Raw genomic sequence first — 25,000 nt, forward strand, 5'->3', positions numbered from 1 at the left:
CGCACACGCACACGCACACACACGCACACACACGCACACACACACACACACACACACACACACACACACACACACACACACACACACACACAGAATTAGACTGGAAGGAAGATGATTTAAGAAAGAGATGCAGGTGAGTGTATGTGCTGTGCTGTGCTGTGCTGTGCGTGCATGTGTGCGTCTGTCTGTATGACTTGTGCACCTGTTTTTCTGTGTTGTGTGTACATGTATACCTGAAACAGCTGACGGTTTGCCAGTGGTTCACACACAAGTTTCTCCACGTTGCCCCCGACGATGAACAGACTGCACACCGCGACCATTAGCACCCAGCCAATCAGAAAGCTGAAGCCAACCCCACTGAGAGAGAGAGAGAGAGAGAGAGAGAGAAAGCGTGAGTGTTCTGTGTTCTCTGTCTCTGTAGAAAACGACAAACCTACAATCAGATTCATTATTACTCTGTCTGTATTGTAGTATGTATGTATTCCTATTTGTTCTCATGCTCCAACGGCTGCCTGTAATTCCACACGGTTAAACGTTAGAAGCTGTCATCAGAAAGTTTCAGAAATAGTTTAATCAAAAGTCCATCCATCTATCCATCTTCATCGCTTATTCGTATTCGGGTTGCGGGGGCAACAGCTCCAGACTTCCCACTCCAGAGCAACATTAGTAACTTCCTCCTGAGGGATCCTGAGGCGTTCCAAGGCCAGTGTGGAGATGTAATCCCTCCATCTGGTCTCGAGGTCTCCTCCCAGTGGGACGTGCATCGAGGACCTCCCTAGGGAGACGCCCGAGAGGCATCCTAACCAGAGGCCCGAACCACCTAAGCTGGATCCATTCCAAGCGAAGAAGCAGCGACTCTATGCCGAGTATCTCTCGCGTGACTGAACTTTTCACCCTATCTCTGAGGGCGATGCCAGCCACCCGTCGGAGAAAACTAATTTCGGCCATGACCTTATTCTTTCAGTCATGACCCACACTTCATGACCATAGGTGAGAATAGGAACACTTCATGACCATAGGTCAGAGTAGGAACGAAGATTGCTCGGTAGACAGAGACCTTGACCTTCTGGCTCAGGTCTCTTTCTGTTGTGAATCAGAAGTGTCTTTTAAATTCCCATTATTGCTAAACAGCTAGCTATTAATGTAGGTTTGCATACGTTGTTTTCCACTAGTTATTAATGCCACTGCTCCCCAAACAATGTGCCCGGGCACACTGGTGTACAAATCGACTTTTGCTGTTTTTGAAATTGAGTAAAGTAACACTTTTCAGAATTCTTAATTAAAAAATAGCCGATCTACAAGCTCAAAACGTGTCGCAATGTGATGTGTTTTAAAAGTTTTTTTCTACGTAGTATGATGAAGGCAAGGGAATTCATTTATGAAAAAGAAACGGCAAAAGTCTAAATATGGTGACATCAACTTGAGAGACTAGTAGTCTATAGGTGTGTGTGTGTGTGTGTGTGTGTCAGTCCGTTGCCGTGGTAACTCACGCCATGAGCAGGTTGCCTCCGGTGTTCGACATGCAGCCGCGGGTGGTGGGCGTGGCCTGTTTGTCAATGCCGAAGGACCCGCACAGCACGCCCAGGAAGTTGAAGGCCAGAATCAACACCAGGATGCACAGCACTGCCACACAGCCTATCCACCTGGAGGAGACATAACCACATGTTAACACACAGCCTATCCACATGGAGGACACATAACGACATGTTAACACACAGCCTATCCACCTAGAGGACACATAACGACATGTTAACACACAGCCTATCCACCTGGAGGACACATAACGACATGTTAACACACAGCCTATCCACATGGAGGACACATAACGACATGTTAACACACAGCCTATCCACCTAGAGGACACATAACGACATGTTAACACACAGCCTATCCACATGGAGGACACATAACGACATGTTAACACACAGCCTATCCACATGGAGGACACATAACGACATGTTAACACACAGCCTATCCACATGGAGGACACATAACGACATGTTAACACACAGCCTATCCACCTAGAGGACACATAACGACATGTTAACACACAGCCTATCCACATGGAGGACACATAACGACATGTTAACACACAGCCTATCCACATGCAGGACACATAACGACATGTTAACACACAGCCTATCCACATGGAGGACACATAACGACATGTTAACACACAGCCTATCCACATGCAGGACACATAACGACATGTTAACACACAGCCTATCCACATGGAGGACACATAACGACATGTTAACACACAGCCTATCCACATGGAGGACACATAACGACATGTTAACACACAGCCTATCCACATGGAGGACACATAACGACATGTTAACACACAGCCTATCCACCTGGAGGACACATAACGACATGTTAACACACAGCCTATCCACCTAGAGGACACATAACGACATGTTAACACACAGCCTATCCACCTGGAGGACACATAACGACATGTTAACACACAGCCTATCCACCTAGAGGACACATAACGACATGTTAACACACAGCCTATCCACCTGGAGGACACATAACGACATGTTAACACAGCCTATCCACATAGAGGACACATAACGACATGTTAACACACAGCCTATCCACCTAGAGGACACATAACGACATGTTAACACACAGCCTATCCACCTAGAGGACACATAACGACATGTTAACACACAGCCTATCCACATGCAGGACACATAACGACATGTTAACACACAGCCTATCCACCTGGAGGACACATAACGACATGTTAACACACAGCCTATCCACATGCAGGACACATAACGACATGTTAACACACAGCCTATCCACATGGAGGACACATAACGACATGTTAACACACAGCCTATCCACATGGAGGACACATAACGACATGTTAACACACAGCCTATCCACCTGGAGGACACATAACGACATGTTAACACACAGCCTATCCACATGCAGGACACATAACGACATGTTAACACACAGCCTATCCACCTGGAGGACACATAACGACATGTTAACACACAGCCTATCCACATGGAGGACACATAACGACATGTTAACACACAGCCTATCCACCTAGAGGACACATAATGACATGTTAACACACAGCCTATCCACATGGAGGACACATAACGACATGTTAACACACAGCCTATCCACATGGAGGACACATAACGACATGTTAACACACAGCCTATCCACCTAGAGGACACATAACGACATGTTAACACACAGCCTATCCACCTGGAGGACACATAACGACATGTTAACACACAGCCTATCCACCTGGAGGACACATAACGACATGTTAACACACAGCCTATCCACATGGAGGACACATAACGACATGTTAACACACAGCCTATCCACCTGGAGGACACATAACGACATGTTAACACACAGCCTATCCACCTGGAGGACACATAACGACATGTTAACACACAGCCTATCCACCTAGAGGACACATAACGACATGTTAACACACAGCCTATCCACCTGGAGGACACATAACGACATGTTAACACACAGCCTATCCACCTGGAGGACACATAACGACATGTTAACACACAGCCTATCCACATGGAGGACACATAACGACATGTTAACACACAGCCTATCCACCTGGAGGACACATAACGACATGTTAACACACAGCCTATCCACATGGAGGACACATAACGACATGTTAACACACAGCCTATCCACCTGGAGGACACATAACGACATGTTAACACACAGCCTATCCACCTAGAGGACACATAACGACATGTTAACACACAGCCTATCCACATGGAGGACACATAACGACATGTTAACACACAGCCTATCCACCTAGAGGACACATAACGACATGTTAACACACAGCCTATCCACCTGGAGGACACATAACGACATGTTAACACTAGAGCTGGGACTCGATTAAAAAAATTAATCTAATTAATCAGAGGCTTTGCGATTAATTAATCTAGATTAATCGCATTTTAATCGCATATCATTATTTGACCCGAGAACAGTGAGAAAGCAATTTTTTCAAATGGATTTTGGTATACTAGTGAATCAATGAATAGTGAATACATAAGTTTAAGCAATAAAACATTGTTTTTGTAGTAATAGGGGTAATAATTATTTATTGAATAATTGCACACAACTGTGCTGTGCTGTAATCCACGCTACCATCGGATAACCTTTTAAATCCTATTTCCAATCCACGGGGACAAGCAAAGTGATCTCAGCGGCTTCCCCCAGTCTGGTGAACTGTCTGCGGTGTCTGGTGGTGTTATTGTCTGAAGAGGACACGGACACTTGGTGCGCAGGTCCGTCTGAAAACTGTCCAGTGACAACGTTCCGCGGTGAAAAAAATAGTGCGATTAAAATGCGTTAATTTTTTTAATGCATTAATTTTTCTGTAGTTAATTAATCGTAATTAATCGCAATTAGTCCCGGCCCTAGTTAACACACAGCCTATCCACCTAGAGGACACATAACGACATGTTAACACACAGCCTATCCACCTAGAGGACACATAACGACATGTTAACACACAGCCTATCCACCTAGAGGACACATAACGACATGTTAACACACAGCCTATCCACCTGGAGGACACATAACGACATGTTAACACACAGCCTATCCACCTGGAGGAGACATAACGACATGTTAACACACAGACCTGTAGAAGTCCATCTGGTCTAGCTGAGGGTAGTAGGACTCAATCATCTTCTGCTGCTCGTTGAGATAGATGGTGAAGTTGACCAGAGACGCCTCCACTGGAAACATCCTGGAGAAACCGATGATCTCCGCGCCTATCTTATCTAGCATGCCTTTCACTCCTGCATGTTTACACGGACAGACAGACAGACAGACAGACAGACAGACAGACAGACAGACAGACAGACAGACAGACAGACAGACAGACAGACAGACAGACAGACAGACAGACAGACAGACAGACAGACAGACAGACAGGTCAAGGTCAAGGTAAACCTGATTGTACACGAGGGAAATCTGTCTTGGGCTTTCACTAGTACGGAAGTGCTATTTCACTGTGGCTGGAGTGGGTCGGGGTGGGTGAGTTCGGGTATGATATTATTTACTATTCTGTCAATATCCAGTTACAACTCGGACGGGGCTGAGTCGGCTCTGCCGAACTTCGCAACGCTCGACACGGCAACTCACGGAGACACACGGTGGCGTGTCCCGTGGCTCAAGTTCAGTAGAGACGGTGCACCTCCGTCATTGTCTATGGGGAGGATTTCAGTGTCATATGTACGGATTTTGGGGTTTTCCATGGCGTGTATGTACGCCCGGTAACAGAATTGCAATTCCGTACATATTTACGTATTTCTGTGAGACTGGGTAAGGGAGACAGACAGACAGAAGGCTGAGAGGGAGACAGTGTAGGAGAGACAGACAGAAGGCTGAGAGGGAGACAGTGTAGGAGAGACAGACAGAAGGCTGAGAGGGAGACAGTGTAGGAGAGACAGACAGAAGGCTGAGAGGGAGACAGTGTAGGAGAGACAGACAGAAGGCTGAGAGGGAGACAGTGTAGGAGAGACAGACAGAAGGCTGAGAGGGAGACAGTGTAGGAGAGACAGACAGTGGGAAGGCTGAGAGGGAGACAGTGTAGGAGAGACAGACAGAAGGCTGAGAGACAGACAGTGTAGGAGAGACAGACAGAAGGCTGAGAGGGAGACAGTGTAGGAGAGACAGAAAGAAGGCTGAGAGGGAGACAGTGTAGGAGAGACAGACAGAAGGCTGAGAGACAGACAGTGTAGGAGAGACAGACAGAAGGCTGAGAGGGAGACAGTGTAGGAGAGACAGACAGAAGGCTGAGAGACAGACAGTGTAGGAGAGACAGACAGAAGGCTGAGAGGGAGACAGTGTAGGAGAGACAGACAGAAGGCTGAGAGGGAGACAGTGTAGGAGAGACAGACAGAAGGCTGAGAGACAGACAGTGTAGGAGACAGACAGAAGGCTGAGAGGGAGAAAGTGTAGGAGAGACAGACAGAAGGCTGAGAGGGAGACAGTGTAGGAGAGACAGACAGAAGGCTGAGAGACAGACAGTGTAGGAGAGACAGACAGAAGGCTGAGAGACAGACAGTGTAGGAGAGACAGTGTAGGAGAGACAGACAGAAGGCTGAGAGACAGACAGTGTAGGAGAGACAGACAGACAGAAGGCTGAGAGGGAGACAGTGTAGGAGAGACAGACAGAAGGCTGAGAGGGAGACAGTGTAGGAGAGACAGACAGAAGGCTGAGAGGGAGACAGTGTAGGAGAGACAGACAGAAGGCTGAGAGACAGACAGTGTAGGAGAGACAGACAGTAGGACGGCTGAGAGGGAGACAGTGTAGGAGAGACAGACAGAAGGCTGAGAGGGAGACAGTGTAGGAGAGACAGACAGACAGAAGGCTGAGAGGGAGACAGTGTAGGAGAGACAGACAGAAGGAAGGCTGAGAGTGAGACAGTGTAGGAGAGACAGACAGAAGGCTGAGAGGGAGACAGTGTAGGAGAGACAGACAGAAGGCTGAGAGGGAGACAGTGTAGGAGAGACAGACAGAAGGCTGAGAGGGAGACAGTGTAGGAGAGACAGACAGAAGGCTGAGAGGGAGACAGTGTAGGAGAGACAGACAGTAGGACGGCTGAGAGGGAGACAGTGTAGGAGAGACAGACAGAAGGCTGAGAGGGAGACAGTGTAGGAGAGACAGACAGAAGGCTGAGAGGGAGACAGTGTAGGAGAGACAGACAGAAGGCTGAGAGGGAGACAGTGTAGGAGAGACAGACAGAAGGCTGAGAGGGAGACAGTGTAGGAGAGACAGACAGTGTAGGAGAGACAGACAGTGTAGGAGAGACAGACAGTGTAGGAGAGACAGACAGAAGGCTGAGAGACAGACAGTGTAGGAGAGACAGACAGTGTAGGAGAGACAGACAGTGTAGGAGAGACGATGAGGTAGAGAGGAGAAAAGGGCCAGGGAGGATTATGTAAGGAAAGGAAAGGAAAGGAAAGGAAAGGAAAGGAAAGGAAAGGAACGGAAAGGAACGGAAAGGAAACAGCCAGAGTCAACACTTACGGGGCAGAGCTGTGGTTCCATCAGCATGTTTACAGATCAGAGATCAGAGAGAGAATGATTTACACATGGAGGTCGCACAGTTCACCAACTGGTGGACTGTGCACGCACGCACGCGCACACACACACACACACACACACACACACACACACACACACACACACACACACACACACACACACACACACACACACACACACATACACACACACACACACAGTAGTACACACCTGCCACAATGTTCTTGGTCTGCTCTTTAACTAGTCGTGGCGTGTCATTGAAGGATGTGTATCCCTGGAGAGAGAGAGAGAGAGAGAGAGAGAAATTAATCATTTTCAAATTTCAAATGTCATAAAATTTCAAAAAAATGAGATGACATGATATAGGACCAAAGAGTGCTGACCCTAACAGAATGGAAGAGTAAGGACTTGATGCGACAGATACAAGGGAGTGATTGATGAGGAGATAAAGAGTTATGATCTACTGTAAACAAACCTTCTGGACGATGTTACTGAGGTCTGTTTTCAACACAGCGTTTATATTGGACAGCTGTTCATTCACATCTGGGAGCTGTGTGAGAGAGAGAGAGAGAGAGAGAGAGAGAGAGAGAGAGATGTCATTTAGCTCAGTGATTCTTAACCAGTGGGCCGGTGCCCTCTGGTGGACCGTGAGAGTATTGCAAGCTTGTAGATCTAGCTATTTTTCAACAGCTTAAGTTTAAAATAACGTTAATGTGGTTTAAAAAAAGCTATATAAGGGTGACATAGAGACGCACACGTCCTCCTCAGGTCTAAATGGGTTAATCTCCCGCTCCATTACCCGCGAGAAGTCGGCGTTGACGCCCAGCTGTCCGAGGGTGGAGCGGATGGCGCTGCAGGTGGGCGACACGGCGCCGTGGGTGCAGGCCGGGTCCGACAGCGTGTTGGAGAGGGAGGCGCGCTCGCCGCCCAGGCTGCTCTGCAGCCTCGCCGTGCCCTCCTGCAGCACCTCCAGCGACGAGCTGATGCTCTCCAGAGCCTCCTTGGTCTCCCGCATGGCTGCGTGGGGCGGGGGAGGAGATGGAGGAGGAAGAGGAGGAGGAGGAGGAGGTGGAGGAGGAGGAGGTGGAGGAGGTGGAGGAGGAAGAGGTGGAGGAGGTGGAGGAGGAGGTGGAGGAAGAGGAGGTGGAGGAGGAAGAGGTGGAGGAGGTGGAGGAAGAGGAGGAGGAGGAGGTGGAGGAGGAGGATTTAAGGTGGATGTGAAGAGGAAGATGGAAAAAACATGTTTGCACCTCGTAAACCGTGCACACACACACTGCACACGCACGTCACATGAGTGGTGGAAAGTAACTATAATGTACATTTACTTAGTATAATTATAAAAAGTATATGTACTTTGCTTGAGTATTTCCAATTTCCCACACTTTTACTTCTACTCCACTTCATGATTTCCAAATATTTTACTTTTACTCATACTTACCTACTTCCATACTTACCTATATTGCAGTATTGATACTTGTATTTAAGTAAAAAAGCGTAAGTACTTTTTCCACCACTGCATCACATACAGTACACAACATGTCATGCACATGCACAAATAACATACACATCAAAGGAAAACAGTACAACACCAGTGGTTCTCAAAGTGGGTTCCTTGAGGGGGTTCCAAAGGGTCCCCAGCTAAATGTGTTAATATAGAATTTAATAAGAAATCCCCACTTTATTCTGTGTTTATTAAAACAAATAGACAAACTACAAACTCACAATGCATTGCAGAGTGAACAACTTTTGTAGATCAGCTATTTACGAAAGATCTTTTCAGATGGGGGTCTGTGGGGCCAAATAGATTTTGGGCGGGAATCCCTTTTGGTGTTAGCATTATGTTATGCTTTAGCTATTGAAAAATAGCAGATCTACAAGCTCATAGCTTGTAGGTCTGCTATTTTTGAAAAATCGAAGAACGACTGACATAGAAACATGGCTTTTTCAGAAAACTGTCAGGATGTAGAAGACATTTTTAGAATCTGATCTCAGGTCAGAATGGGAAAAACATGTTTGAGAACCACTGCTATACACCACGCTGCACCACAACCACAGTGCACATCACAACACCGACGGCTTCTATTGAGAAACACAAGAGGCTCTTTCTTTGACACCAGCCTGTTACCTTTGATGGCATTCTCAACTTTTCCTTCACACAAACACAATGTTTAAAGAGAACAACAAAACAACAATGAATGGAGCTGAAGAAACAAACTGTATTGAGGGTAACAAATGTGTTTATCATTAGCTAAATAATACATCTCAATTAACTGCAGCCATAAACTATATGTAAACTAAGACGCCTTTTCCACCGGTTGGTTCCCGATGGGGACCAGTTCAGTTCTTTTTGGTTCTTAGTCCATGAGCCAGAGCTCCAAAATTGGAACGTTAATGAATTGAGTGGGCAAAACTATACCTATATTAAATTATTTATAGCATCAATATAAGTAAATTCATATTATGATAACCCTTCCACAGTAGTAGCCTTTTCATATAATTTTTTTTGGCATATTTTCCTATATAATGCCTCATTTTCAAAAAAAATTATTTGTAATACAATAAATCATTGTCTTCGTGTAAGTAATCAACTGGGGAAGTTTCATGGTGATAACAAACCAACTCAAAATTAGGTATGGTTTTGCCCACTCAATTCATAATTAACGTTCTGGCTCATGATCTAAAAAAGAACCAAAAAGAACTGAACCGGTTCCCAACGGGTGGAAAAGGGGTCTTAATTTAACCCATTCTGAACGGGAAACCCCTTTTGGCGTTTTAACTAAGCATTATGTTATACTTCAGCTATTGAAAAATATCAGATCTACAAGCTCATAGCGCGCCACCGAGTGGCACGCTACGAGCTTGTAGGTCTGATTTTTTTTTTAAATCATGAAAATGCGGCCTAAATGGGTTAACCCATTCTGAACGGGCACCCATTTTGGTGTCAGCATCATGTTATGCTTTAGCTATTTAAAAATAGCAGATCTACAAGCTCATAGCGCGCCACCGAGTGGCACGCTACAAGCTTGTAGGTCTGCTATTTTTGAAAAATCGAAGAACGACTGACATTTCTAGAATATGATCTCAGGTCAGAATGGGTTCATCAGACCCAGTGTTTGTCCAGTGGAAACCTCGTATGAATCTGATCTCAGGTCAGAATGGGATAATGTCATACTGCAACACTCGGGGACCATCTCTGACTGAAGTGCCAGATGCTCGTCTCACCTCCTGCCATGCGCAGAGCCGTGTCCAGCGAGGGAACCACCTCTCTCTCCAGCTGACTCTGAATGCGACCGCCCAGCAGCGGTCCGATGTCTGAGACGACACACAGAGACGACAGGCAGAACAGGACGAGCGGAGCGGAGAGAGGGAACGGATGGTGAAAGATGAGTGAACAGGTGGGAAGGAGGCAAAGTAAACATGTATACCTGGTAGGCATGTAACGATTCACTCAACTCACAATACGAATCGCATCACGATATGAGGTTCACGAATCTTCACGATACGATTTTTCATTAAAAAATATATATATTATTTTTAAAGACTTTTTTTTTTTTTAATTTTATATAATTTATCTTCCCCCCCTTGAGATATTTTATTTAACTACATTTACAAAAGAAGTAGCATTACTTTTGACAGTGCAGAAACATAATTGCCTTCCTTGATGAGCATCAACGACCATCATCACCTGGGCACAGACACACACAGCTCCCCTCTACAGTGCTCTACTACTGAAAGTGACTATCATTTCTCTATTCAAGCATATTCAAGCACTTGAATATGATGGAATATGACTAAAGCTCACATTTCACATCACACACTATAGCCCCCCTTTTTTAGATTTTTTTATTTCAATGAATCGATTCATATCGTTGGGATTAATATCGATTTATATCGATATACGATATATCGTTAAATGCCTATTACCTAGATACTTTGGTATTGCCATTCACTATGGTGAATGGCAAGAATAGCCAATCTACAAGCTCACAACACATCACATTACAGCTATTTTGACTATTTGTGGCTATTTTTGTTATTTAGAAGGGGAAAAGTGTGAAGCGAGGGGCGCTCCTATCATCATACATCATCACATTCCTGGCCAATCACTTTTGCCGTTCTCACTTTTCTGTCCTCACTTTTTTATCCTCACATTCCGTGCTCAGCCAATCATATCATCGCTATGGGGTACACACAAGCATACAAAGCTGGGCATAGGAGGGGCCAGCGCCCCTGAAAAACATGCCCAAACACTAGGAGACTATAGGTTTAATGTGGTTCAAATTCATTCACAATATTCACCATTGTGAATGTAAGCTCAAAGTGAATGTTAGCTCACCCTGAGTTGCGTCGTGAGTTTGTAGATTGGCTATTTTTCATCAAAGAGAAAGATTCGCCGTAAAGGGAAAAGGGAGCAGACCAAATACAGAGCATGGCTATACCATAAATATAAAATATAAAGGGTTTATAACCACTTCAACGTCCATATTCTGGGGGGGAAGACAGACTAGCCAAAAATAGTTGCGATGCATTGTGAGCTTGTATAGATTTCTCTGCTATTTCTGGCGAAGAGACGTCTGGTGTAGACGAAAGAAAAGTGGTCAAAGTACAGTTGTAACCCAAGTCCAGTGGTCTAAAATGGCAGGCTTTAAGTGGTTACGTATAGTGACCATTTGATGTGTGTCGCCGGGTGGTGATACTCACTGTCCAGGTCTGACAGCACTTTGTTCTTGGCTGTGGTGTACTGCGCTGTCAGGTACTCAATTTGCTGTGAACAGGGAAGACAAGAGGGACATCAATGACCTAATTATAACCTAATTATAACTATTCACTAGCACATTCCATTTATAGCAGTACCCATTTATTTATTTTTTTATTTTTTTTGTTGCTATTTTAGATGTCTAGCAGTACATTGGAAATTATTATTCATTATATTTTTTCTGTATGTTCACTCACTGTTACCTCCTGCTATGTCAATGCCCAGCCCCAACTAATGGCAATTTGTTAAACTCAACTCAATGTGTTTCATCCTTTTGACAAATATATAGTGTATACACATACAATTACAGTAAATGTTCTGATGAATGGAATAGGACCCCAATTGAAACAAGACATAGGCTTTCTTGGGGTCTAAATCCTTAGTAGATCTTGTATTGAACTGTACTTACCTGTTAAAGGGATTGTGAAATAAAAAAAGATTTGGTAATTTTTCTTATTTTATTTTTTTTAGATTTTCTGAGCTCAATTGCACCCAAAAAAACTGAACTTTTAACATTCAGTAGATTTTCTGTGGTCTGATTTTTTTGGCTCAAACAAGTTTTTAGATTGTCCTGTGGACTGTGATGTAAGAGTTCACAAATCCCATATATGTCCAAAGAATTTGCCAGCAGATCACTGTTTTCACTGTTTTGCCTGTTTTTGCAGCTCAAAAGGCTCCAGAACACACGGAGAAAACCAGAGGCCACAGAAAATCCACTGAATGTTCAAAGTTCAGGTTGTGTGGGTGTTATTGAGGTAAAGAAAAGAAAATAAAATTAAACCTTTAATAAAGTATACAATCAATCAATCAATCATAAATGTTAGATGCATGATCAATCAAGAAATGTGTATACGCACACACACACATAATCACTCCAATAAAGGCATTGAAATGTGTGTGTGCTCGTCATAACGGTGGTCAGGCGGGGAAAGTTCTTATAACGGCCCCGCCCCGCCCCGCCCCACCCCGCCCCACCCCCCAGTGCGGGAGCGCACTCGCCTATTAGTTTGCATTGCACAGTGCGCTCAGTGCGCTATTTCCGAACGCACCCATTGTGTCAGCGGTTGCTTCAGCCCTCAAGCACCCCCGGACTCGACGCCGCTGCCGGTGCTGTGTTGAAATGTGTGTGTGCTGGTCATACCAGCGGTGTGTTGACATTAGGGCTGTGAATCTTTGGGTGTCCCACGATTCGATTCAATTCCGATTCTTGGGGTCACGATTCGATTCAAAATCGATTCTCCAAAAACGTTTTTTTATTTTATTCAAAATAAAAAAAATTCCAGATTCGAAACTATTCTCTATTCAAAATGATTCTTGATTCAATACATAGGATTTCATCACAATCTACTCCAGCCAACTGAAGTGATTAACTTGAAAATGACTGAAGACATGATGTTTACTGTAAGGGTGAGGGTTAGGGTGAGCTTACATTTCATATTATAAACACCATGTAGTGAAAACTCCTGTAACTAACCAGAAATAAAATCTAAAATAAATAAATAAATAATAATAATAATAATAATAAAAAAATTGATTTTTGGAAATTATGAATCGATTTTGAATCGTTCATAACGGGAAACGCGATTCTAATTCGAATCGATTTTTTTTTGACACCCCTAGTTGACATGTGTGTGTGCTGGTCATACCGGCGGTGTGTTGAAATGTGTGTGTGCTGGTCATACCGGTGGTGTGTTGACATGTGTGTGTGCTGGTCATACCGGTGGTGTGTTGACATGTGTGTGTGCTGGTCATACCGGTGGTGTGTTGACATGTGTGTGTGCTGGTCATACCGGCGGTGTGTTGAAATGTGTGTGTGCTGGTCATACCGGTGGTGTGTTGACATGTGTGTGTGCTGGTCATACCGGTGGTGTGTTGACATGTGTGTGTGCTGGTCATACCGGCGGTGTGTTGACATGTGTGTGTGCTGGTCATACCGGTGGTGTGTTGACATGTGTGTGTGCTGGTCATACCGGCGGTGTGTTGAAATGTGTGTGTGCTGGTCATACCGGCGGTGTGTTGAAATGTGTGTGTGCTGGTCATACCGGCGGTGTGTTGACATGTGTGTGTGCTGGTCATACCGGTGGTGTGTTGAAATGTGTGTGTGCTGGTCATACCGGTGGTGTGTTGAAATGTGTGTGTGCTGGTCATACCGGCGGTGTGTTGAAATGTGTGTGTGCTGGTCATACCGGCGGTGTGTTGACATGTGTGTGTGCTGGTCATACCGGTGGTGTGTTGAAATGTGTGTGTGCTGGTCATACCGGTGGTGTGTTGAAATGTGTGTGTGCTGGTCATACCGGTGGTGTGTTGAAATGTGTGTGTGCTGGTCATACCGGTGGTGTGTTAAATGTGTGTGTGCTGGTCATACCGGTGGTGTGTTGAAATGTGTGTGTGCTGGTCATACCGGTGGTGTGTTGACATGTGTGTGTGCTTGTCATACCGGTGGTGTGTTGAAATGTGTGTGTGCTGGTCATACCGGCGGGGTGTTGACATGTGTGTGTGCTGGTCATACCGGCGGTGTGTTGAAATGTGTGTGTGCTGGTCATACCGGCGGTGTGTTGTTAGCGAAGGTCTTCAGGTCTCTCAGGTTGGTGTTGATCAGTCTTCGGGTGCTCTTCACCTGAGCACTGACGTTGTGGTTGGCAGCATAGGCTATCAGAACCCCCACACTGAAACACGCACGCACGCACATACACACACACGCATGATGAAATTGAAACTGTGTGGGTTGAATTAATTTTCAAAAATGCTAAATCAGTATTAGTGGGCACCGTCTATAGACCCCCTGGTCAGAATGAGTTCTATGATATACTTGAGGGGTGCTTAGCTGGGGAGGAATGTGTAGAGAAGATCCTGATTGGCGACTACAATACGGATATGCGTCGTAAGGAAGCTCCTGTGTTCAAGTCATTTAGTCGGTTTTGTGATCTGCATGGTGTCAGTCAGCTAATTACCCAACCCACAAGAGTGTGTGATTCTACTCAAACTGTCATTGATCTCATTCTGACCTCGGACAAATCCAGAATCTCAAAGAAAGGGGTTATTGTATGTGGGCTCAGTGATCATTTTATGATTTTCTGTACCCGCAAAATACAAAAACTAAAGTTTGACTGTCACAAAACAGTCATATCTAGGGACCTCAAAACCTACTCTAGTGAGGCCTTTAACCTGGAACTGGAGAATCTGGATTGGTCCGATGTGCTCAGGAGCTCACTAGTCGAAGAAGCATGGCTTGGCTTTAAAACCAAATTTACATCAGTACTAAACATCATGGCTCCTTTGAGAACCGTCAGGGTCAAAACCCGCTCGGAGCCATGGATGAATTCGGACATACTGACTGCAATGAAAGCCAGAGACAACAAATGCTCTGAACTTCTTAAATGCAAGTCCAAACTAGCCAAGTGCAAGCGCTTCGACAGTGATCTCCAAACCAAACTGCACAACCTAAAAGCCCAGTGTAACAAGCTAAGAAACGGTGTAATTGCCATGACCAAATCAGCCAAATGTAACTTTATCAATGATAAAGCCGAGGAAATCAAAAACAATCCTCGGGAGTTATGGAAGTTACTAAACAACCAACTAGGCTGTGGTCGGAAACTAAAAACCAGGTTTACTAACATAAACATCAAATCGAATAACACCCTCATCACTGACAAACTCGATGTAGCCAACCACTTGAACATCTTCTTTACAAACATTGCAACAAAGCTGGTTAGCAAACTGCCCTCCCACTCTGGGCGTTTTGGTGTAGAGCACATCAAAGCCTTCTACAAAAACCTTGGTGTTTGTAAAGATGATTTTAAAATGGCAATGGTAACAACCGAGGAGGTACTTAAAAAACTGAGTGCCCTCCAACCCCACAAGGCCACTGGCCATGACAATATTCCCTCCAAATTTCTCAGAGACTCAGCCTTTTCCATAGCTCCAGTCATCACCCACATAGTTAACCTCTCCATCAAACAGGGACAGGTCCCCCAAGATTTTAAACTGGCCAAAGTAACCCCCTTGTACAAAAAAGGGAGTAAATTAGAACCCGGCAACTACCGCCCTATTTCTATTCTAAGCTCCATCTCGAAAGTGATGGAAAAAATAGTCTATGAACAGGTTGAAAAGTATCTTGCCACTAATAAATTGCTGTACGAGTTCCAATCTGGCTTCAGAACATCCCACTCCACTGACACATGCCTCCTCTATTTGAGCGATCACATCAAACACGAGGTGGATGCTGGAAAATACTGCGGCATGGTCATGCTGGACCTCCAAAAGGCTTTTGACACCGTGAACCACTCCATACTGGTTAACAAGCTTAAAGCTATTGGTTTTGATAGCACATCAGTGAGCTGGATGCAATCCTACCTGGAGGGGAGAGAACAGATGGTGGAGGTGAACGGAACACTGTCCCCTCCCCTCCCAGTGAGCTGTGGTGTCCCACAAGGAAGCATACTAGGGCCTTTACTGTTCCTAATTTATGTTAACGACATGACTTCAGCTTGTGACTGCAACTTGTTCCTGTTCGCAGATGACTCAGCACTGCTGGTCTCGGACAGGAACAAACTGCAGGTTGAAAAGACCCTCAGCTCTGAACTCGGTAGAATCTGCACCTGGCTCGCTGATAACAAACTATCCTTACACCTGGGAAAAACTGAATCCATCCTCTTCGGATCAAATAGTAAACTCAGCAAGGCAGATGGCTTCTTGGTTAGAGTGGGTGACAATATTATCACACGAAAAGATCAAATTACCTACCTAGGTTCCATCCTGGAGGCTGATCTTTCCGGTGATAAAATGGCCACCAACGTAATCAAAAAAGTCAATTAAAGAACAAGATTCCTTTACAGGATCTCCTCACTGGTCAGCAAAAACACCTTGAAGACCTTAACAGGAGCCCTCGTACAAGGTTTCTTTGACTATGCATCCACCTCTTGGTACCACAGCACCTCAAAGGCCCTTAAAACAAGGCTCCAGACCTCCCAAAACAAACTGGTCAGGCTCCTACTTGGCCTCACCCCCCGAACCCACCTCACCCCTGCCCACTTTGACAGGCTGGGATGGCTTAGGGTCGTCGACAGAGTACAGCATCTTGCAATGGGTCTGGTCCACAAGATTCGATACACCACCAAGATACCCATGTACCTGTCTAAATACTTCCTTAATGTAAACGAAGTCCACACCCACAACACCAGAGGGAGTGCAACAAACCATGTACAACCCAGATTCGGCACAAACAAGGGACTAAATTCTTTTCGCTCCTATGCCACCAAAATGTGGAACGCCCTACCAACAGTCATTAAGACATGTGAATCCCTTGACTCCTTCAAAACCGCTCTCAAAGGGCACCTACGGATGGCTGCAATTCGAAACTGGCCTCTGTAAAATCTGAATCCCCCCCACCCCATTTCCCTCACTGTATATTGTATATTTTCCCAGTGCTTGTATATTTTCCCTTTTTTGCTTCCCATATGATGAATTCCTGTTCTGTTCTTTAGCTACATTGAAATGTCTATTTGGATGTCTCTAAATGGTTGTATGTCTTTAAATGTTTTGATGAATTGAACAATGTGGACCCTGTTGTAAACAAGTGTAATGCTTAATTGGGTCGTCCACTCACAGTTGACAGTCTTTGTATTGAGTTTGTGCTTAAAATGTACTGTAAATTCTACAAACTGTTAATAAATATTTCAATCAATCAATCAAAAACGCGCACACAGTCACACACACGGTTAGTAAGGTAGACAGATGCGATAACCAATGCTGACCAGCAGAGGGCAGTATTCCTCTAAAAAGATCGTTTATCTCTAGAAGAAAAGTCTCTTATGTGACTTCTGTGTGGTTTTGACTCCCTCTTCTGTCTTTCTCCATCCATCCATCATTCATCCATCCATCCATCCAACCATCCATCCATCCACCCATCCATCCATCCATCCATTCAACCATCCATCCATCCATTGTCCACCACAAATGATCATTTAGCTTTGATTCTGATATGAGAGATTGATGAGAGATGTAATGTATTCAATCACAAACAAATGCCTATCCTCTAATAAGGAAGAAAGCTAAAGAATCATTTAAAAATAATTGTGTAACACAAGAGTGAACTCTAATTCCACTGGTTTACCTAGTACAGTATGCCTGTCACAAGGAGATTCCCGTTTAATACCCAATACATACAATCACATCACCTACGCCCCCTTTAATCACTTATGACACCAGCTGCAGTTAGAAAATGGATCAATGTTTAATTGTTTTCACCAAATGAAGGCTTAATATTGATGATTATGAATAATGGATATTGTCACATTTTAGTCGTGGCTGGCAGCACAGATCTATGGCCAATTCAAAGGATGTTCTGAATAACAGCTGACGGGCATCTAGAGGCGACGGTTTGACTGGACGCTCAGCCTTCCACTGATAATAACAACACTGGCTTTCATGTCCACAATAGAGCTACTATATCACTGTTTCACTGCTCTGGGAACAGCCCTGATACAGAGAGAGAGAGAGAGAGAGAGAGAACCTGATAGGAGAGCGAGAGAGGTGAACAGCTGCTGAGGTTGAAAGAATACAACCGGACCAGACAAACATCATCATCATCATCAACATTTCATCACATTTTGTGTGTGTGAGTGTATGTGCTTGTGCGCATGCATGCGTCTTTCGTCTTTCTGGTCATGCACATTTGTACACTTTTTCATTGGCGTGCACGCTTGCACATGTGCGCACGTACCGGTACATGTGCGGCTTTGTGTGTGTGTGTGTGTGTGTGTGTGATGGGACAGCCCTCGTGCACACAGAGGGTTCTCTCAGTGCCAGCCAACAGTATCAATAACAGCTAACCGCTCAGCACTGCACTGTACACAGCGCTCATTCCCTTCTGCCTCTCTGAGTCTCTATCACAACACACTGCACTGCCAGCTCCGCTGGTGCAGCGGTGAAGTAGCTGCCCACCAGGTTGTGGGTTCGAATCCACCGTGGTGCGTTTGTCGAGCGTCCGTACGAACACAATTGGCTCCGTGTTGTTCAGGGGGAGGGAACATTTGGTTCCGTTTTGTATACGAGGTACTCTCCGCCAAAGTGGCCGATTGGAAAGGCGAGAAATAACAAAATAAAACAGAGTACAGTACGTGACTGACCATGGATGTACTGTATAAAGCGTAAAATATGGACCTGTAAGGGTAGATTTGTAAACATTTACAGGGCAGTTCCAGACTCCCTTGTCGCTATGACATTTCTCACCAAAGTGCCCTTGAGCAAGACTACTGAACCCTTATGGCAGATTTATACATTTATCCCGGGCTCCCCCAGAGTTACTGTCAAAGTGCCCTTGGGCAAGACTCTGAACCCATAATTGCTCCTGATGAGCAGGTTGGTGGCTTGCTTGTTTTCCTCCGGCATCGTTGTGTGAATAATTGGGAGAATGCAATGCACAATCTATGTCTGAAACAAAATACATACATACATGGATGACTTACGTGATGAAGACGGAGGTGGCAACCAGCGAGGCGGTGTAGAAGCCGCGCTGGCAGTCAGCGTTCTTCCTCTGCCTCTGGTGCATCTCGCCGCCGCAGTTGTCGCAGCAGCGGCACAGACAGAAGCACGTGGCGACGATGGGCACGAGCAGCAGGAACAGCACGCCCACCGTCCCACACACGATGAAGCCCGCCTCGTAGTACACGGCCTGTCACAGGGGGGGGAGGGGGAGGGGGAGGGGCGGGTAGGAGGGGGAGGGGGGGGGGCGTTCAGTGTTGTTTAGGACAGTGGTTCCCAAACTTTTCAGCCCGTGTGACCCAAAACAGAAATTTGATATTCGCCCGCCGGCCGGGACACAAACTAGTGAAAATAGCAGATCTACAAGCTGACAACGTGTCGCTTTGCGCCACGTTGTGAGCTGGTAGATCACAACGATATTTGTTCTAATTTATGGATATATATTTTTTCTTTCATGACATTACTGAAAAAAAGAATTTTATTTTGTTATTAATTCATGAAAAGTTTTGCTTTTCTGGTAATGTATTTTTCAAAATATAATAAGGCCTTTCCTCGGTGCTGTCCTTTTGGACCCTTCTGTGCTTTGACTGTATCCTGTACTGTTTGCATTATATTGTGGAGTAAAATTATCAATCAATCAATCAATCACTAACTAGATGTTTAGCCACTAGATGTTGACCCTTTACCGCACCCGACCTGTGTTTCATAAGGTTTGTTATTTCCCTGGCTAGGTCTATAGTCTATACAATGATCTTGTCAGTCAGCAAGCGACAGTTGTACTATGGAGAATAAAAGAGGCCTCGTGATGTACAGTATTTAGACAATATGTGACACAGATGCTATGATGATGTTACAGTACTGTTTACCATGATATGACACAGATGCTATGATGATGTTACAGTACTGTTTACCATGATATGAATGAATGATGTGGAGGTGTTTTACCTGCAGTAACAGCACCACGTTCTCCGGCTGTATGCACAGGAACACACACACACACACACACACACACACACACACACACACACACACACACACACACACGCACACGCGCACGCACACGCGCACGCGCACACGCACATGCACACGCACACACACACACACACACACACACACACACACACACACACACACACACACACACAGCGTGGAGAGACAGAGGCAATTATAACAAGGTCAGTGTCTCAGGAGATTAAGAGTTGGTAGCAAACAGGAGGCTCTATTATACAGTATAGCAGTGGTTCTTAAAGTGGGGTCCGGGGACCCCCAGGAGACCTTGAGGAGGGGGTTCCAGGGGGTCCCTATAGCCAGATGAGTAAAGCATCAGCTTTAACACTTCAAACCTATATACATCAGCTATTTGAAAATAGCCGATCTACAAGCGACGCGTGGCACGTTGTGAGCATGCAGTTCTGGTATTTTCCAGACAATCTTTTAACTTCTTGAAAAATGTGGAATATTTTTTTTTACATTTTATAAATACGCAAAATCTCTGTCCGTATGTGTATGTTCATGTATGTCGAGAACCGACTTCAAAGTCGCCGCTCATCTCACAGACGACCCGAGGGAGTGCCGTGCGAGCTGGGCATTCCCATATATGAGAGACCGTGCACGCTGGGCATTCCCATATATGAGACCGTGCGCGCTGGGCATTCCCATATACAGTACGAGACCGTGCGCGCTGGGCATTCCCATATATGAGACCGTGCGCGCTGGGCATTCCCATATATGAGACCGTGCGCGCTGGGCATTCCCATATATGAGAACAACCTCAACCTGCGAGGATCAGAGGGATGGAGTGCCCGGCAATGGCGGCATGGAGTCGGTCGGATAAGCAGTGAAAGATGGCATCAAATAGGATCACGAAAGTCAATCAAAGAACACGATCTTTCGGCAGGTTCTCCTAGTTTATCAACAACTCTGCCTCTGAGCTCTTGATGAGTGGCTTGATGAGTGGCTTGTTTCCACAATGGAAACAAGCCCTCAGGGCTTCTTGTGGTATCCTTTTAGCATTACTGTATAACTGTACATCTGTACTTTTTGCAAACTGTTAATAAAGTATTCAATCAATGAATCATGCCCATAGAGTCCCAGTTGTCGTAATATCTCATCTCATGTACTATGTTTATGATTTTGTGGAAAAAGCTAAATAGACCCTTTGGTTGTACCGTTTGTAGAAAAGCTTGTAAATAAGCAAAGAGACCATTTGGTTGTACCGTTTGTGACCCACACAGAAGAAAACCCTTTACATGTACTTTTTGTGATAAAAGCACTCAAACTTTCTTTCTTTTTCCTGGTTGACCTCCTTACTATACGCCCCGAAACCAACCCTTTCCTCTTCCCTTTCTTTCCTCTTCCCTTTCTGTCTCTTTCTTGGAAAAAATGTCACGATGGGATCATGGGAACTACCGTATGCACAACAACGAATTACACCCACTTTCGTACCTGTAAAAATGTGATGTGACAATAAAGCTGATTCCGATTCTTATATATACTGATGACCTCACCTCAGGTAACTCCATAATATATGAGCATAAAAGGGACACAGGCAGACAGATGGACACATATATGGAGATCTCCATATATACAGTATGGACAAAAAAGGTCAGGAGGTAGAGCAGGTTGTCCAATGATCCCTGGGGTCAGCGGTTCGACTCCCAGCTCCTCCTGTCAAAGTGTCCTTGGGCAAGACACTGAACCCCACATTGCCTCCAATGAGTTGGTCGGTGCTAGCTCGCCACCATTGGTGTGTGAAAGTGGGAAGTGAGGACGCTGGCGTCGACTGTTCACCGCTTCACCTCCCAATGTATGAACGAATGAACCATTGTAAGCGCTTTGAGTAGGCACGTAGTGCTTAGAAAAGCGCTATAAAAATGCAATTCATTATGCCCATTATGTGGACATTTCTGTGTGCGTTCATTTAGACAGCGTACTGAGCAATACAAAGTAATACATGAGTGCCCCCCCCCCCCCCCCCCCCCCGGTGTGCATATCCGAACCCTCTGTATCTGTCTGTCTGTACAGACGGGTATTTCATAACTGGGTGGGGCAGGCATTTTCAACTTGCATCGTTCCCCCTTGAAGACCCCGGCATAGGGGTTCCCGAACCCCACTTTGAGAACCAGTGGTATACATGTCATACACACTGCTTCATAGTTCAACCAGTGTGTATATGACCTTCATAGTTACTGATGGATTGAGTAAATTAACCACAATGGAAACAAGCCCCCCTGGGGCTTTTTTGTGTTATTCTTTTAGCATAACCGTCCTTTTCACTGTACTTGTACTTGCATCAAACTTTTTAATAAAGTATTCAATCAATCAATTAATCAATCAATCAATCAATCAATCAAAGTTGAGATGACACCTACCTTCCTCCATTCTTCTAGTTTGAGTCCCCCCATGTTCTGTTGTACCACTTTGACCATCAGATCTGGGGGGAAAAGAGGGGGAGAAATTGATTTCTTTCCCATATTACTGTATTAAGGATGACATCATTTTAAGACAATTATGCAGCTCATACTGTATATGAAAGTATCACATAGTTTCATATGGTTAAATAATATATTTCTTGTATTATTATTCTGTTAAAATGGAACATAACATACAATATTCACAGTTCTAGTAAAGCAGGGTACATTTATATAGCGCCTTTATCCAAGGCGCTTTACATAGATTGTGCATCAATTCACCCATTCACACACACATTCATACACCGATGGCGGCGGAAACCAAGGCACCAACCAGCACATCGGGGTTCAGTGTCTTGCTCAAGGACACTTCGACACTAACTCTGGGGGAGCCCACAGGGTTCGAACTGGCAACCTTGTGGTTACTATCCAGCCACTCTACCCCTGAGCCACTGCCGCCCATAGATGGATAGATCGATAGATAGATACTACCAGTAAAACAGATTGGTTGTGTCTCAGGCAATCACAGTCTAAGCTGACCTTTCCGTCCCCTCTGACCTATGGGACACCTTCTGCTGTCGGCACTTGTGTGCCGCAAGGCAGAGAGAGAGAGAGAGAGAGAGAGAGAGAGAGGGAGTGTTGAAGCATGTTTATGTTACTGCATTGCCAATTCTCACCTCAAATGTTTTCAGATACATATTTTAGTGCACTGTTTAAGTTTGAAACAAGAGCGTTTGTAGTGCACCGTCCAGACGTCTTCGGAACAGAGCAAGGGAGGAACATGGAGCTATTACACAGGTGAATGAAATCATGATGTAATCACACTTCATTTTAGCTGGCCATTAAGGAAAGCCGGAAAGGTTCATATCGGTCAGACAAGCTTAACTCAACCTGTAGTCTGACTCACTGATCCTGATCCACACACACATGTCGCACACGCACGCACGCACGCACGCACGCACGCACGCACGCACGCACACACACGCACGCACACACACACACACACACACACACACACACACACAGTCGCACGCAGTCGCACGCACACATGCATGCACGCAAACACAATGGTTTAGAGATATGTTAAGTGATTTTCTTTGGTTAAAATAAGTGTTAAATAGCTCTATATTGTGATAGTACTCATTGCTATAGAGTGTTTGTTCAGTAACAGGAGTTTGTACAGTATGTCTCTCAAGCTTTTTATTAAACATAAAAGGCATTTTCAGGTCAGGTATCCTGAATTTATCCAATCAGGATGGAGAACAGGATGGAGAACACAGACAAAATTGGAACAGGAACATAAAAAGGAAGCTGATAAATGGTTACTCTCTCCTGCTCTCCTGCTCGGCTGAGACGTTGTCAGCTACCTGAATATGTATTTTCTGTTCATCAAAGAGCTGGAGAGAACAGTCTATAGCAATGATTACTATCAGAATATAATGCTTTAACAAAAACCTTTTTGTTTTAACCAAAAAAGTATAACTTACACTACCTCTGATGGTGTGTTCCTGTTAGTTGTTTTTACTAAACTAATCGAAATATATATTTTGTGTGGTTTAAGCTTAGGATATAGCCTAGTGTGCACACTAAACAATTATAAAGAAGAATTAGCCTCTGACATTTGGCTCAAAGCAAAACGTAGAATCAATAAGCAGATCAAAGTCCAGAGCCCGGTCACATCACCCATGGAAACATCTAGGTTTCTTTTTTTTTAAGATATTCTTTTATTGATTTTTGAAGGGACAGACAGTAGGCTGACAGGAAACGGGAGAGAGATGGGGGGATGACATGCAGTAAAGGCCGTGTCGGGTCCGGGAGTCGAACCCGCGGCACACTGCGACTGGATTACCAGTCCGGTGCCCAGACCGTTACGCTACGGCCTGGGCCAACATCTAGGTTTCTAGCAGATCTGTGTGAGCTCTGTTGAGAACATATAGGATTCCCAATGAGATGGGTAGATAGTACCAATTCGGTTAAAAAACAAAACAAGAAACAAGTTGGTGCCTGTCTTAACGGATTGCCTCAATCCTTTTGAAAAGGAGCAAAGTAGGAAACCAGTGATTTTGCTTAAAGGGTGAAGACAAGGTATAGAATGGTTTACCATTGAGTGTCATTCTGAGCGGCCACCCATTTTGGTGTTGGCATCATGTTATGCTTTAGCTATTGAAAAATATCAGATCTACAAGCTCATATCGCGCCACCGAGTGGCGCGATACGAGCTTGTAGGTCTGCTATTTTTGAAAAATCGAAGAGCGACTGACATTTCTAGAA

The 25,000-nt window shown here is 44.9% G+C and overlaps 1 protein-coding gene across 1 annotated transcript in view; it reads right to left on the reverse strand.

Moving 5' to 3' along the window:
* prom1b (prominin 1 b) overlaps positions 1-25,000 on the reverse strand; it is a gene marked incomplete at both ends in the record, with an annotated part of 64,275 nt that overhangs the window by 21,455 nt on the left and 17,820 nt on the right. Inside the window, 13 exons of the mRNA XM_083765630.1 lie at positions 234-357; positions 1,491-1,643; positions 4,667-4,826; positions 7,292-7,355; positions 7,557-7,631; positions 7,881-8,098; positions 9,207-9,230; positions 10,304-10,393; positions 11,783-11,846; positions 14,383-14,503; positions 19,304-19,509; positions 20,265-20,291; positions 22,691-22,752. Coding sequence (XP_083621756.1) covers positions 234-357; positions 1,491-1,643; positions 4,667-4,826; positions 7,292-7,355; positions 7,557-7,631; positions 7,881-8,098; positions 9,207-9,230; positions 10,304-10,393; positions 11,783-11,846; positions 14,383-14,503; positions 19,304-19,509; positions 20,265-20,291; positions 22,691-22,752 — 1,388 coding nt within the window. The remainder of the gene's footprint in view (positions 1-233; positions 358-1,490; positions 1,644-4,666; positions 4,827-7,291; positions 7,356-7,556; positions 7,632-7,880; positions 8,099-9,206; positions 9,231-10,303; positions 10,394-11,782; positions 11,847-14,382; positions 14,504-19,303; positions 19,510-20,264; positions 20,292-22,690; positions 22,753-25,000) is intronic.

The sequence above is a fragment of the Protomyctophum parallelum genome (assembly GCF_964188405.1).
Source record: "Protomyctophum parallelum genome assembly, chromosome: 5".
NCBI lineage: Eukaryota > Metazoa > Chordata > Actinopteri > Myctophiformes > Myctophidae > Protomyctophum > Protomyctophum parallelum.